The sequence below is a fragment of the Neolamprologus brichardi genome, chromosome 8 (genome assembly GCF_056152115.1).
Source record: "Neolamprologus brichardi isolate AB-2024 chromosome 8, ASM5615211v1, whole genome shotgun sequence".
In the NCBI taxonomy this organism is placed as follows: Eukaryota; Metazoa; Chordata; class Actinopteri; order Cichliformes; family Cichlidae; genus Neolamprologus; species Neolamprologus brichardi.
Window position 1 is genome coordinate 1,972,846 of NC_142111.1, and position 14,233 is coordinate 1,987,078.

General features: G+C 40.9%; 1 protein-coding gene across 1 annotated transcript in view; it reads right to left on the minus strand.

Moving 5' to 3' along the window:
- The window catches only part of dnah9 (dynein, axonemal, heavy chain 9), a 206,207-nt gene that overhangs the window by 1,556 nt on the left and 190,418 nt on the right, over positions 1 to 14,233 (minus strand). Inside the window, exons 75-77 of the mRNA XM_087845253.1 lie at positions 8,447 to 8,629; positions 1,042 to 1,295; positions 824 to 959 (exon numbers count right to left, since the gene is read on the minus strand). Coding sequence (XP_087701379.1) covers positions 824 to 959; positions 1,042 to 1,295; positions 8,447 to 8,629 — 573 coding nt within the window. The remainder of the gene's footprint in view (positions 1 to 823; positions 960 to 1,041; positions 1,296 to 8,446; positions 8,630 to 14,233) is intronic.

The window sequence follows — 14,233 nt, forward strand, 5'->3', positions numbered from 1 at the left end:
CTACACTCTTACTACACTAGCGAATATCCATTTTGATCGTGTGCTCACACAACATATTGAAAGAATAAAGTATATCACAAAGCAGGACATCAATAAGTAGTGTCCATCACAAACACAAATCATTTCAAAGGACATATCTGTGATTCCACATGCAATACATGCTGTCTGAACCATCTCTGAATAAAATGTAAGGTTCATTAATATAGATTAGGTTTAATATAAATCTTTGACTTTAATGGCTGCACAGAGCATTGTCCAAACGGAGCGCTGCATACTCGCCTATTCACACTCTGCTACTCCCTGCCAGTGGCACAGAACTGGTCCTGGGGCTGAGAGGAGAATGAGTAGGAGGAGAAGAGTTGTGTGAGTGGAAGCCACCCAGCCTGTAGGGCTGCCTGTCTATTTGCCTGCGCCTCCAACTTTAATGAAGAAAAAAGGAACCACTCCTCCAAAGGGTGATCTAAGTGCTCAAGTGCACACTCTGCACATTCCCTAATTAAGCAGTCTAGTGGGATGCACCTTGAAAGCTGGGCACATATGCAGAGCTTGAATGTATAGAGATAGAAAGAGCTTTGGGAAGCTGAGTAATGTGCTATGCCCCAACAGCTGAACACAAGCAGGTTGCAAAGCAGAAAATGAAGCCACTAAGGAAATGTGAAGGTGCTTTTTTTGTGAGCTTAAATGAGGTGAGGGTCAGCTCACCTCATTTAGATATATAGTCTGAGGAGCTTGCAAGTGAAAGCGTGTTGTGATGTTGTAGCAACTTTCTGTAGCGACTTTGCGGCAGTCAGCTAAACAAGGAAATCAATAAAAACTCAGGTACCTGTGTGTCCCAGCGTGCACCCTCCATGTACAACCCGTGTATGTAGGCCCCTTCACGAGGTGGAGAGCTGAAGTCCTCGCGATTCTTCTTTGTGACATCACACTGCAGACACATACTGTCCAGGGGCCACTCGTTTCTGCCGCATAACCACAAATTTCCTGTTAGCAAGCCACGTGGTTTCCATCATTTTCTTATATCTTAATGCTGAGTAGCCCTACCTTCTCGCCATAGCCTGCATGATGGCTGTGAGAAAGGACTGAGGGTTAAAGAAGCCAGCCAGCCACACTGCAGAAGGTAAGATGAAATCAGCCGACCAAGCTTCCAGCTCCCTGATCCTGACCAGCAGGTCAGTGAACCACAGGGCCAGGCCAGACATGGAGGGGTATGCCCGTTTGGTCCAACTCTCTGGCACCATGTCCAGGAAGATAGCATTCTGAAGGTTTTCCATGTCACTGGTCATGGTCAGCTCTCCCTGATGAGCGAGGGTTAAAGGAGAGAGAACAGATGAGATAAAAAAAATATACTGCTACATGTTAAAGAAGTAATAAAAAAATCTTGTTTCTTATTTTTCCTTTCATTAATTTCTGCAACACACTGACATTAGAGCACCTGGTGTTTTAGCTACAATCCCACTGATACAACATTGACATCTTCCAACAAACAACCTGCATGATGATCTGCTGGATGATCTGCTTGATTTGGGCTTTAGGCAGTGTCCTCTGGATTGCACCTCACCACCAGCGGAGAGGGAAGGAGCGAGGCTAAATGAAATATTAGCCACTCTTTATATCCTGTGTATCCTATTAATTCTGCAGCGTTTTCAGTAAATATCTTTCTATGAGCATAGCAAAGCTATTTCTTCCTGTTGTGCATGGCTGAGCACAGTCAGGAAAGAGGTACAAAGTGGTGTTGCTAGACAAAAAGGACTGCGGATAGCTGGATAGCTAAAGCCTCCGTCACACAGACCTAGAGACAGTGGTGTATTTCCTGACCAGCTGGTGTGTGGTTACTAGAGGCTGTTGCTGGGTGAGGTTGGCCTCAAAGACAGTGGTATACGAAAAACCTTCCTGTGATTGCTTTGGTAGCTAGGAGACTGCTGTGGTTGCCTGTAGATTGCGTGGAAGATGCTGCCTTGCCTGCAAACACTTGCTAGCTAACACAGAGTATGCTAACTAACCACTCAGCGATAGTGAAAATTAAGAAAGTGTGATGCGAAGTTGTGCCTTGTCGTTTGGTTGGCTGATATGGATGTCTGCCTGAGTGAGGTTGACAGGAAACAACTGTGACAAACTGAAACAACTGCAGGTATGGGCTTGTTTTGATATGACATATATTTGATATGATACATACATCAAGAGACATTATCCTAAACTGGACTAACAAAGGACCATGAGTCCAACATGAAACTTACCTTACATAACGCTGAAGTTCATTAATAATTTTAATCAAAAACTGAAATATTTTTTACTGAACATGCAAACATCTGCTGATGAAAATGTGTTGATTTATTGGTCTGTTATGAAGCAATTGCTATTTCTAATCTGTTTTTATCACTTTCTGATGTTTTATTAATTAAACAATACATGTATTAATTGTTGTGTTATCCATAGATATAGTATTTACATATATTTATTTATAGTATAGTAGAAATGTTTAATTATTTATGTTTAAATGACTAATATGTGACATGTATTAGTAGTGATGTGGTGCTGATGGTTAAAATGCCTTTTTGTCTTTTGGTATATTATGAAATGGCAATAAACCATTAATATATGTCTATGCTGTGCTCATATTTGTTTTACCCTACTTAAATTCAATTTATTTTATGATACATTTTATTTTGAAAGATTTGAAATGGTTCTTTAAAATGTTTTTTTAAAGAACCATTTGAAGGACCTTTTTAAAAATGGTTCTTTGAAAAACCATTAAAGGTGCCCCAAAGAACCATTTCTTGATGTTTCTTTGGGGCACCTTTAAAGGTTCTTCAATGAACCACTGAAAGAAATGGTTCTTCAAAGAACCATTGTTTGAAAGGTTCTTTGTGGCACCAAAAAAGGTTCTTCTATGGCATCAGTCTAAAGAACCACTTTTGGTTCCAGTTGGCACCTTTATTTTTCTGAGTGCACCTGTCATGTTTGGTTCTTTTGCCATCAGAATTATTGTCTAAAGGCCAAGAAAGATGCCCAACGGATTTACTTTACCAAATGGACCATCCCGGCCTTGCCGTATTGGTTCATTTGATTGACCTTTGTTTTTATTGTTTATTTTATTTTATTTTCACTTGCTACACACGGGACAGACATGACTGGGGGAAAGAAAAGGGAGAAAGAAGGAGAGGTAGGGAAAGAAAAACAGCGGGGAAGAGGAACGGTGATAAAGGGCAAAAAACAAAAACAAATAAAACAAACAGACAAAAAATACATAATCAATCACCTGGATCAGCTGTTGAGAAAGAAAAAAGAGAAAACAAGCAAAAAAAAAAAGAGAGCAAAATAATAAACAACAACATCACGGTAATCTGTGTGAATATAAAAGTAAATACTAAATATTGAATATTATTGTGCAGCACATAAGATCAACAGCACACAGTGTGCTTTCAGGTAGGAAGGTAGGGTGTAATTTGTGTCTGTGAGCACCCGTGTGTACACCTGTGAGCATGAGCGCGCTTCTATTCAAAAGGTTCCTTCATGTAATGATCTGCTAGAGGGTGTGGGGAGCCACAGCCCCGTCCTCCAGGGCATGAAGCAGGTATGGAGGAGATCAAGACTCCAGATATCCAGAGACCCTCAGAGCACCAGAGACCAAGGAAGACCAACGACTTGTAGTTACATGGTGGGTGCAAACTGAGGTCTAGGCCTGACTTCATAAATCTACCACTATAATAAATTAAAGAACACTTCTATGTCGGCATTACAATAACAATAGGTTATCCCACATGCAGAATTCTGAGACTACTCCCTTGGTATTCCTTTGAAGTTCAGTAATTTCAAGACATTTCGCTTTAAAACAAACATGAACCTCTGAAACTCGGTCCCTCAGTATTGGTGCCCCTCAAAGATGCGTCCTCTCACCACTACTGTTCTCCCTCTACACTAACGACTGGACCTCCAAGAACTTGGCTGTTAAACTCCTAAAGTTTGCGGATGACACCACTGTCATTGGCCTCATTCAGGATGGTGATGAGCGGCTGGTACTCTGGTGCAGTCAGCACAATCTGGAGCTGAACACTCTTAAAACTGTAGAGATGACAGTGGACTTCAGGAGAAATCCCTCAACTCTGCTCCCCCTCACCATATCAGACAGCCCTGTGTCGACTGTGAAGATCTTCAAGTTCCTGGGTACAACCATCTCCCAGGACCTGAAGTGGGAGACCAACATCAACTCCATCCTCAAAAAGACCCAGCAGAGGATGTACTTCCTGAGACAACTGGGGAAGTACAGTCTTCCACAGGAGCTGCTGATCCAGTTCTACACTGCAGTCATTGAGTCTGTCCTGTGCTCCTCCATCACAGTCTGGTATGGTGCAAGCTGCAGCGGCCTGTACGGGCAGCAGAAAGGATCATCGGCGCCCCCCTGCCCTCCATCCAGGTTCTGTACCTCTCAAGAATCAGGAAACGGGCAGGGAAAATCATCACAGACCCCCCTCACACCCTGGACACAGACTTTTTGATCTGCTGCCCTCTGGCAGACGGTACAGAAGCCTGCAGACCAGGACCACCCGACATAGGAACAGTTTCTTTCCCCTCGCTATCTCCCTTCTAAACAGTTGACCTGTCACACTGCCAGACTGCAACTGCACCTTATGTACATTCTGAAGTATTCATTCCACCTCATTTCATTTCTGTATTTTATGTATATAAGTTTAGATTAGTTAATTATAGTTGGTTTACACAGCTTTGTGTATGTATGTTCAGTGTTGGGAATGTTACTTTTAAAATGTATTCCATTACAGAATACAGATTACATGCCCTAAAATGTATTCTGTAACGTATTCCGTTACGTTACTCAATGAGAGTAACGTATTCTGAATACTTTGGATTACTGAATATATTATCATGCTGTTTACAACTACATGAATGTACTATTGCTGTGATTTATTACTGTTACTGAAGGTTCGCGGCTCCGAACCGTAGTAAAGGGACCTCTGGCTAATACGGTGGGTTCTGTGTCGGGCTCGTAGCCGAAAACTAGCTTTACTTTGTTGTCTGGGTCAACTTTGCTAGCAGAGACAGAGAGAGGCGTTGAAAGGCTGCTCCAACGAAACTTATTGTTTTTGGAGGAAAACACGAACACGGTGTACAGTCGAGTCTTAATAGCTTACTTACAACTGGGCTCGTCAGGCTCTCTTCTTGGCTGCAGTGGTTATTATTATATTTACATGCTTCCAGCTCCCGTTTTTGCTCGATGACAGCTCAACTTTTCGACTCTCCTTTTTCTCCCACCTCGCGCTCACAGACACATAACGAGTATGGCAGTCCATTCTCCCTGCAGCACGGACTACACTGCCCATGAAGCTACGTTCTGCATTCTGCCTATTAGCTTAGCACAACAACAACAACAAAAAGGCGCTCTCTAACCCAGGAAACACACAGGGTGACGCTCTCGCTCTGCAACCATGGCAACAGCAACGCTGCCGCCTGGAACTACAGAACGTAGCTGTCAAACAAAACCGGTAACTGTAACGGAATACAGTTACTCATATTTTGTATTTTAAATACGTAACGGCGGTACATGTATTCTGTTACTCCCCAACACTGTGTATGTGTATGCATGTGTAATGTATATACAGACACGTGTGTGTGTGTGTGTGTGTGTGATTTACATTGCTGTGCTTGAGAGCCACCATCTACCGGAACCAAATTCCTTGTATGTGTCTGCACATATACTTGGCCAATAAACACGATTCTGATTCTGATGAATATCAGAATAGAAAAGTATGGATTTACTTGTTAGAATGTGAGGATCCCATTAAAATGTTAGATATTGCAATATGAACTGCTGGTGTGACCCAACCAGTGTTTGATAGGCAGGTCATGAAACATGAAACTGCAACATCTACACAGGTATCGGCAAGTCATGTGCTCCGTCCCTTTGCCATAGAAAATAAATAAATCTAATTTATCCAATTTCTAATTTTTGAAAACAGATAACATTATGTTGATATAGCACGGATTTGTTGCAGTATAATCACCAGAGCCTTGCTAGGCTGATGATGTCACCATAAATGCTAATATTAGTTCTATTGCCATTGTTTGCTGTACTTTATTGAACAGGCTGCTTGTGGATATGAAAAATCTGTTGTATAATTTGGCTTTCATGCTCTTCTTGATCGTCTGGAAATACCCATTTTAATTAGGGCGAGTGCTCTCAGTGCTGACAAATGCTGTGTCTGTTTTTGAATGCTATTTACAGGAAGGGAAAGGAGTTCCTGTTTGTCTAGCTAAACACTGGAGGTGAGACCTTCCAGCTACTTAAGGTGTTGAATGGTAACAAGCCCTTTAGAAATCAGTAAACATGGGAATAAGCAAGCCATGCCAGATAAGGAAACATGCTGTAAGATAGCCAAGAGAAGATGGCACTGATGAGTAATGAGACAGCATGCGAGTGAAAACAGTAGTGTCCTTCACCTGCTGATAGTGTAGCTGATGTATCGCTGATGTATAGATACCCAGTTGTGACATAAGAATTCTTTATGAGGGTGATAAGGTTCTGTGGGTTTATCTAGATAAGTGACTTTATCATTAACCACTCCTCAAAATAATCCATCAGTTCAGCCATTTCATACTCAACCTCATAGCACTATGAAGCTCCAACACCTCAACCAGGATAACATTCTGATAGTTCCTATTTATTGAACTACAGAGGCAAAATATGATTCCATTTGCTGGTACAACAGTGTACATGGCTTTCAAATCACTGAGCCGATTTATTGGGGCTTGTAGGGCGGGGAGATCGAAGCCTCATAACTCCTGGCAAATGCATGGACATATTTTCCCCCTTTCTTTCTCTTTTCATTTGTTGTTAACACATGACTCAGTCAGGCTTGACACAGAGAATGCCGACATCTCATTCCTTTCTGCTACTCTGTAAGCCAGATCTCTGAGTCACTCTTACAACCGTGCTTCTGACAAACAACAAAGGAAAAGATTTAGTTATGCAGGAATACTAACTAAGCAGCCTGTTGATGTCAACAGTAGAGAAGCCTATGTAAAGTGAATCATAGGTGTTGAGAATAACTGAAGCTTTTTATGGTGGGAATTCAAGTCACAGTTCACTGTTTTGCGTTGCAGGTTTTTAGCCGTTGAGGGTCCCGTGCAGTATCTTGGCTGTTCCTATGACTGCACTCTTCTGGACAGAGATCTCGAATGTTCTCCATACTTCTTATGGTCGCTCAACTCCTAGCCAAACATCTCACTGATAACTATAGCCGTGGTGTAGATCAGCTGATTTGTCTTGGTAATGGTTGCAGTAGGTATTGTCTGTAGTACTGCATTCACATAATCTACATAATTTACTTAGGTATTATTAAAGTATTCTGATTCTGATCGACAGTAGGCCTTCAGAGGGAACTTGTAATCTTGGTAACCGGCTACAGAAGGTCCAGGTTTCAAGCTTCGCTATGATCCTGTCTTTTAGGTCAGTTACTCTTGCACTCAACAATCCTTCTTCCATTGCACTTGGGGCTTGGTATCCAATCTTGGGTGAGGGTGATGATATCTCCCCCCCGACTTGTTGTTCTGGCTCCCACTTGCTGTGTCATTTGTGTTATATAGATTTAAACGGCTAAATTCAATGCATGGTTTGATCTCTGGAACCAGTCTCTTGGAGAAGCAGGGATCGCAAAATCGCTAGCCCCACCCATCGGGTTATCATATAGCCCGACGGGCGGGGCTGAGATAGATTTTGGTCGCCCGACCGGAGATATCGCTAGCTCCAGGACGTCGGGCTAGCAATTCGCCATTCTGAGAAGGGATGGACTCTTTTCCATTCTGGAGTTGCATTTGGTGGAATGAGGTGGGGAGGCCTGGATATCCTACATATCACCATTGGAGTTTTATTATGGGACAAGACGGTTGCTTCCCTGCACCTTTGGCTTGGAAAATTGGTCCTGACTGTCGTCAGGTTCGTAAGGTTGCTCCATTTGGAGATATCTCTATTAGGATGAACATCAGGTAGTGGCCTCCAGCTTGCACTGGAGTGGTTTGCAAGTCTGAAGCAGTGGGAACGAGAACTAGAACCTTAGACTAGACTGGTCGATCAACGTCCCTATCCTCACGTATGGATATGAGCTTTGGGTCATGACTGAAATAGTGTGACCAGTTGCTATCTCCTACCAGCAGGAGGCCCAGGAGTAGACCCATGTCAAATAGGTGTCTCTGGGCTTCCTTGCTTAGGTTGCTCATGTGACCCAGCACAGGATAGGTGAAAGAAGATGGATGAGTGGATGAATCGATGGATGGATCTTATTTGACTTGGTAGCTACTGAATACTGTATCATAATAAAACTCAGGCTTTGTCCACAGGACATGTACAATGTAAATATTTTTGCAATGCAAAACACTTCCATCTCCAGTCTCATAACAGTGCACAGCCTCCCATTAACTCTTCAAAGCCACTACTCACCTTAAGTCCAAGGCTTAGCTCGTGAAGAGAGCATCTGATCTCCTGGGTGAGAATGTTCATACGCTCACACTCCTGCAGCGCCACGACCTGATAGGGAGTCCTCTCCTCTGCTTTCCCTAGAAGCTCAGCCATGTTGAACTCCTCTGGGAGTTTCTCCAGTATCTCTTCCAGCACTGCATGCACCTGATACCATGATTAGGAATATAGAAAAAAGTGAGAGGAGTGTTTCCCAGTAAAATAGCCCATTATGCTTGTCAATATTAAAGCTAAGTAGGACAAGAAACACCAATGGTAAGACAATACTCTCCTAAGTAAACATCTGAAAAGAGATGGGTCCATCTGAGTCACATAAACTCAGTCCTGTCAATGCTGACAGTCTGAGAAACTGTTTGAAATTGTTCCATAAATATTCATGAAGACATATTTTTGCAACACCAGCTTTTTGTTTTCAATAACAGTATTATTCCTTCAGAAAATCAATGCTCGCATCGTATTTTTGTGGACAAGGGGTGAAAGCTAATGTCAGTGTCCAAACTTTCCCAAGACAACCAGCAAGAGAGATCAATCAAAGGATTAGGTACCAAACTAAGGATATCAGGTCATCGTATCTATGGATTTTTTGTTCCTGATGATTCTGAATATCTGATTTGACTTTGGCAGCTACTGAACACCCAGAATACAAAGTGGGCTTTTCAGTAGGCCAGAAAGATTACAAATCATAATATATTAAATGACCAATGGAAACACGGAAACACACACACACGGCAAATGTAAAGTCACAAATCAACCTTACATATATGTTTTTAGACATTTTAAGGTCAACTAATCATTGACTTTAAAATACAGATGAGAGCAAACATAAGTAAATCGATCCCAGTTAAAAGCATGCGCATATGAATTAAACATGAATGACCTAATGGTCAGTGGTGAAATCAAATTAATGTTCTCTGTTAGAAAGGGGTTGTTGCAATTATCAAATTGTAATCATAAAGTGGTGGAAATAATTATTTGATCCCCTGCAGAATTCATAAGTTTGCTCACTTACAAAGAAAAATCAGTCTCTAATTTTTACCATAGTTTTACTTTAAAGGAGAGAGACAGGATATCAACAAAAATCCAGAAAAACACATTACATGAAAGTCACAGATGACAGACTGTGTTCCCATGTGACACGCAGATTACAGTCAATTAATCAGTCAATTATAGATACATCTGATCTCAACCCATTATGAGTAAAAAGCACACCAATTCCTCCACCAACATGGACCAAAGAGCTGTCTAAAGATGTCAGGGACAAGACTGTAGACCTGCAAATGTCCATTAATCATCCTTGATCGGGCTTGTTCATGATCTGGAGGCAGTTGAGATCACAGTCACTAAGAAAACAACTGGTGAAGCACTATGCTGTAATGGATCAGATCCTGAAAACCACAAAAGTGATCACACATTCATGATCATCATGAGCATGCTTTTCTTTGGTTTGGTTTGCCACACCGACTTTGTCCCCTATGGTGATACTAACAATCCAGAGATGTACATGTAATGTATCTAACTGTGATATATTTTTTCATAAGCCCCTTCACAGGACTACATACTAGGCACGATCTGATATCGTCGTGTTGGTGTTGTTCCCAGATCATCATACTAAAGGTTGTTCCAGGATCAACATTGCAAGTGACCAATCAGAATGTTGTGATGTCATACAAAACCGGCGTAAAACAAAAAACTGTACTTAAGCTGCGAGAAACCGCCTTTGTCCGCCGATCAACGAACCCTAACCCTGACCCTAACCCTTTAATAAACGCTAAGCAGAATTGATATTGTCCTTGCAACATTGGAATTTCATAAATGCACGAATGGGTTGGTGCGCAAAAGAATAACGTCACAATAATGTGATTGGTCACTTGCAATGTTGAACCTGGAACAACATTTTCATGATGATCTGGGAACAACACCAACACGACGATATCAGATCATCCACATACTAGATACACAATACAGTTACTGTGATGTCCAATGTCATTAACTACTCCCATTTTTAACACTGTCAACACACAGTTTAGTCGACTGAATAATGGACAATACACATGTGAATGGGGCTTTATTGATCAATTTCACAACAACTGCCAGCAGTCAATTGTTTGGTTGGGGAATACCTGTTTTTCCTTTGCAATCCGTGGTTTGTCTCTGGGCTGTGTGGCTTATTTAGCTATAGTTTAGTTTATAAATAGCTTCCATAACCACGTACTTTACGGGGCACTTTTATTTAAAGCAATTAATTTAAGCTTTTACTTTTTAATGGCTCAGTCATATTAGAGCAAAAATAGGATGAGAGTCTCTTTGTGAATAGGAAAAATTATGCATATCAGATTAATAAATTGAACTTTTTGCATTGTGCATCTGACCACAAGTGGTTGAGTCAACCAACTAAGGCCTTTTCATGCTTAACCTTGGGGTTAAAGTTATCTTTAAACAATCTTCAAATAGTCCATCTTGGACTAACTTTAATCATTCTCGGATAGATGGGTCAAGGTCTACAAATAATTGGCATTTATTTTCCAAAACCTCGCAATTAAGTCAGTCTGAACCGATGAGCTGAACCTGTCTGTGGCATGCCTTTTTGCAATAGGGGACTTTAGTAAGCCGGTTGCCAACTCGTCTTCTCATTATATTCCTATATAAAAGCTGGATGCCATTTTTAAAGCACCAACTGTGTCACTATCTGTGAATGAATTTCTGATTCTAATCTTCTGGGATTCTAAATGTAAGCAGTGAATGTGAATTCCTTTTTAATGTGAATTTCCGTGTATGTAAAAATCAACACATTTGCAGTAGCTGGATTTGTACTTTTTGCCTATTTATTACAGTAACTGCTGTGTTATCATAAACAGATAACATCTAATGAGACTGATTCTGTTTTATTGTCATTTAATTGCTGTTGTGAGTCACCAAAATCACTTTGAAGCAGCTGACTGTGAGTGGTCAAGGATCTGTCCCCCGTCTTCAAAGCAACCATATCAAAGGCAACAAAATCACAAGTTCATTGCATACAGTTGCAACAACTTTGGTCACGCTGCAGTCTCCAACCACTGTAGCAATCAAATTCAGTAAAACAAACCAAAATAATCTATCTATCTATTTGTCTAGTGGAGTACTTTGACTGTACTGAGTTCTTCTGCCTTGTTTTCTCATCATATTTTTCTCATTTGTCTTTACTGTTTCCCAATTTCTGGCATATCTTACCTTATTTGGATGAATATACCAACATACATACTTGTATAGTGTTTTTTCTACTCCAACTTAAAGCAATTTTCACAACAACTTTCATTCATCCAATAACACAAACATTCATATAAACTCATTTTCTAAGAGTCTTCTCTAACACACACACAAACACATGCGCACACACTCTACTCCTGAACCACAGCCACTCTCAGTTATATAAAAACAAATTATTCATTCTTTCTTAAAGAAGGAGAAAAAAAACCAGGGTAACTTTTACTGCATCTCTTTTTTAACAAAGCTAACACTTCCAGTTTATGATATAAGAAAAGTGACACTTGCTCCATAGAGGGAGTGCAGAAAGCTGCACTCTCTGACAGAATATTTGTTTTAGCTTTTACGCTCATATAAACTTTATTTCACAGCAGTACTGAACCAAAAAATGCACCACAAAATGCCATCCTTGTAAAACTCACCCTAGGTGTTTTCAAAGCCCCAAACAGTTGGTCACAATTTATTTTCAATTGGCCATGCAGGAGCCACAGAAAATGTCACCCGTTGTCATCACACATTTACGTTTAGGGATCTCGCTCAGAGTTTCGTGTGAGACTTACTAAGGCCCTGGTTCGTATATCTGCCTGGGATATCTACCGTACACAAGGGCAGAAAATCACATCAAAATCAAAATCTGAGTTTAAATGCTACCATTCCCATATACCCATGAATATAACTGACCTGCTGGTAGCGTTGTCATAACAAATATACACTATGCAGAAAAACACTGAAGATGGTAATGGTAGCAAATATGTCAGGCCAGTTTTTGAGGGAGAATGTGTGTCAAAACTGGAGATATGGTGCAGGCACAAAACACTAGAGGTGGGAATCACCATACATCCCACGATACGATATTATCACAATACTTAACGCACGATACGATATTATTGCAATTTTTTAAAATATTTTGCAATATTCAGATTCTGTACATAAAGCTAAACTTTATCAATATTCATTTTATCTAATATCAAAGTCTCACACTCAGTCTTTCTCTCATTTCAGTTTTATTGTTGACAAACTGAACGGTTTGTATTACAGTCTAGTCCAACTTAACTGAATCAACCATCTGGTACAATTATAGCTATTCTGAACTATGCAGTTTATGAAAACTATGCAGCCCCTTCAGCAACTGAAGAATTTGAAAGTAAATTAAAACAAAATATAATTTTACATTAAATAAAAAAGTCCATCCATCCATTCGCTTCCGCTTATCCTTTTCAGGGTCGCGGGGGGCGCTGGAGCCTATCCCAGCTGTCATGGGGCGAGAGGCGGGGTACACCCTGGACAGGTCGCCAGTCTGTCGAGGGGCCAACACACAGGGACAGACAACCATTCGCACTGACATTCACTCGCACATTCACACCTAGTGGCAATTTGGATTATCCAATTAACCTATCCCCACAAGCTGCATGTCTTTGGACGGTGAGAGGAAGCCGGAACCCGGAGAGAACACGGGGAGAACATGCAAACTCCACACAGAAAGACGGCCTGATGTTGGAATTGAACTCAGGACCTTCTTGCTGTGCGGCAACAGTGCTAACCACCGTGCTGCCCAAAAAAGTTTTAAACTTAATTAAAATAAAACATGTCTTAAATTAAAATAAGTAAACTGTCATGTTTATTGCTGCCAAAAAAAAGTTAAACACATTTGGACAGTGAAGGAATGTCAGGATTCTTGCTCAGAAAAAGGATCAACATGCTCTGAAGTCAGAGCACAAAAACCTTTTTGTAACAAAATATCGATTTCTGCTGTCCCTGTATCCATACATTATTAGCAAACAAAATATCACCATGCTACACAGTATCGATTTTTCCCCCACCCCTACAAAACACATGGAATATTAAAATGAAATAATTTTCATAGGCACCACACAGGAAGGGGAAATCAGTTTTTGATTCTCTGTTGAATTTGTAAATTTGCTCACTTACAAAGAAGTGAACAGTTTCTAATTTTTAACATACTTCAAATGGAGAGACACAAAATCAAACAACAAACAGACAAATAAGTATTTGATCTCCAAACAAAACATAACTTAGGACTTGATTGAGAAAACATTGTTGCCCAGCACAGCGGCAAGAGGTTTCCTGCAGTTGTTCACTGGGTTTGCACACATCTCATGAAGTATTTTGGCCCACTCTTTACAGAAACTCTAGATTATTTAGGTTTCTTGGGTGCTGCTACTCAAAGCTTCAGCTCCCTCCAGAGATCTTCTACATAACTGAGGTCTGGAGACCGGCTAAGGCCACTCCTTGACCTTGATATGCTTTTTCTGCAGTCACTTCTTTGTTGCCTGAGCAATATGTTTTGGGTCATTTCCTGGAAGACCCATGTGTAGGATATGTGTTAAATGCTTTTGAATTTCCCCAAAACACCCTTTTTTAAAATTAAATACTTCATTTAATCTCCTGTCTATGTGTTTCGAGCCTGTGTGTGTTTGTGTGTTTGCTGCGTGATGATGTAGGTGCGTGCATGTGTACCCCAGTCACAGCTTCTTTCAGCATCGTGGGAGA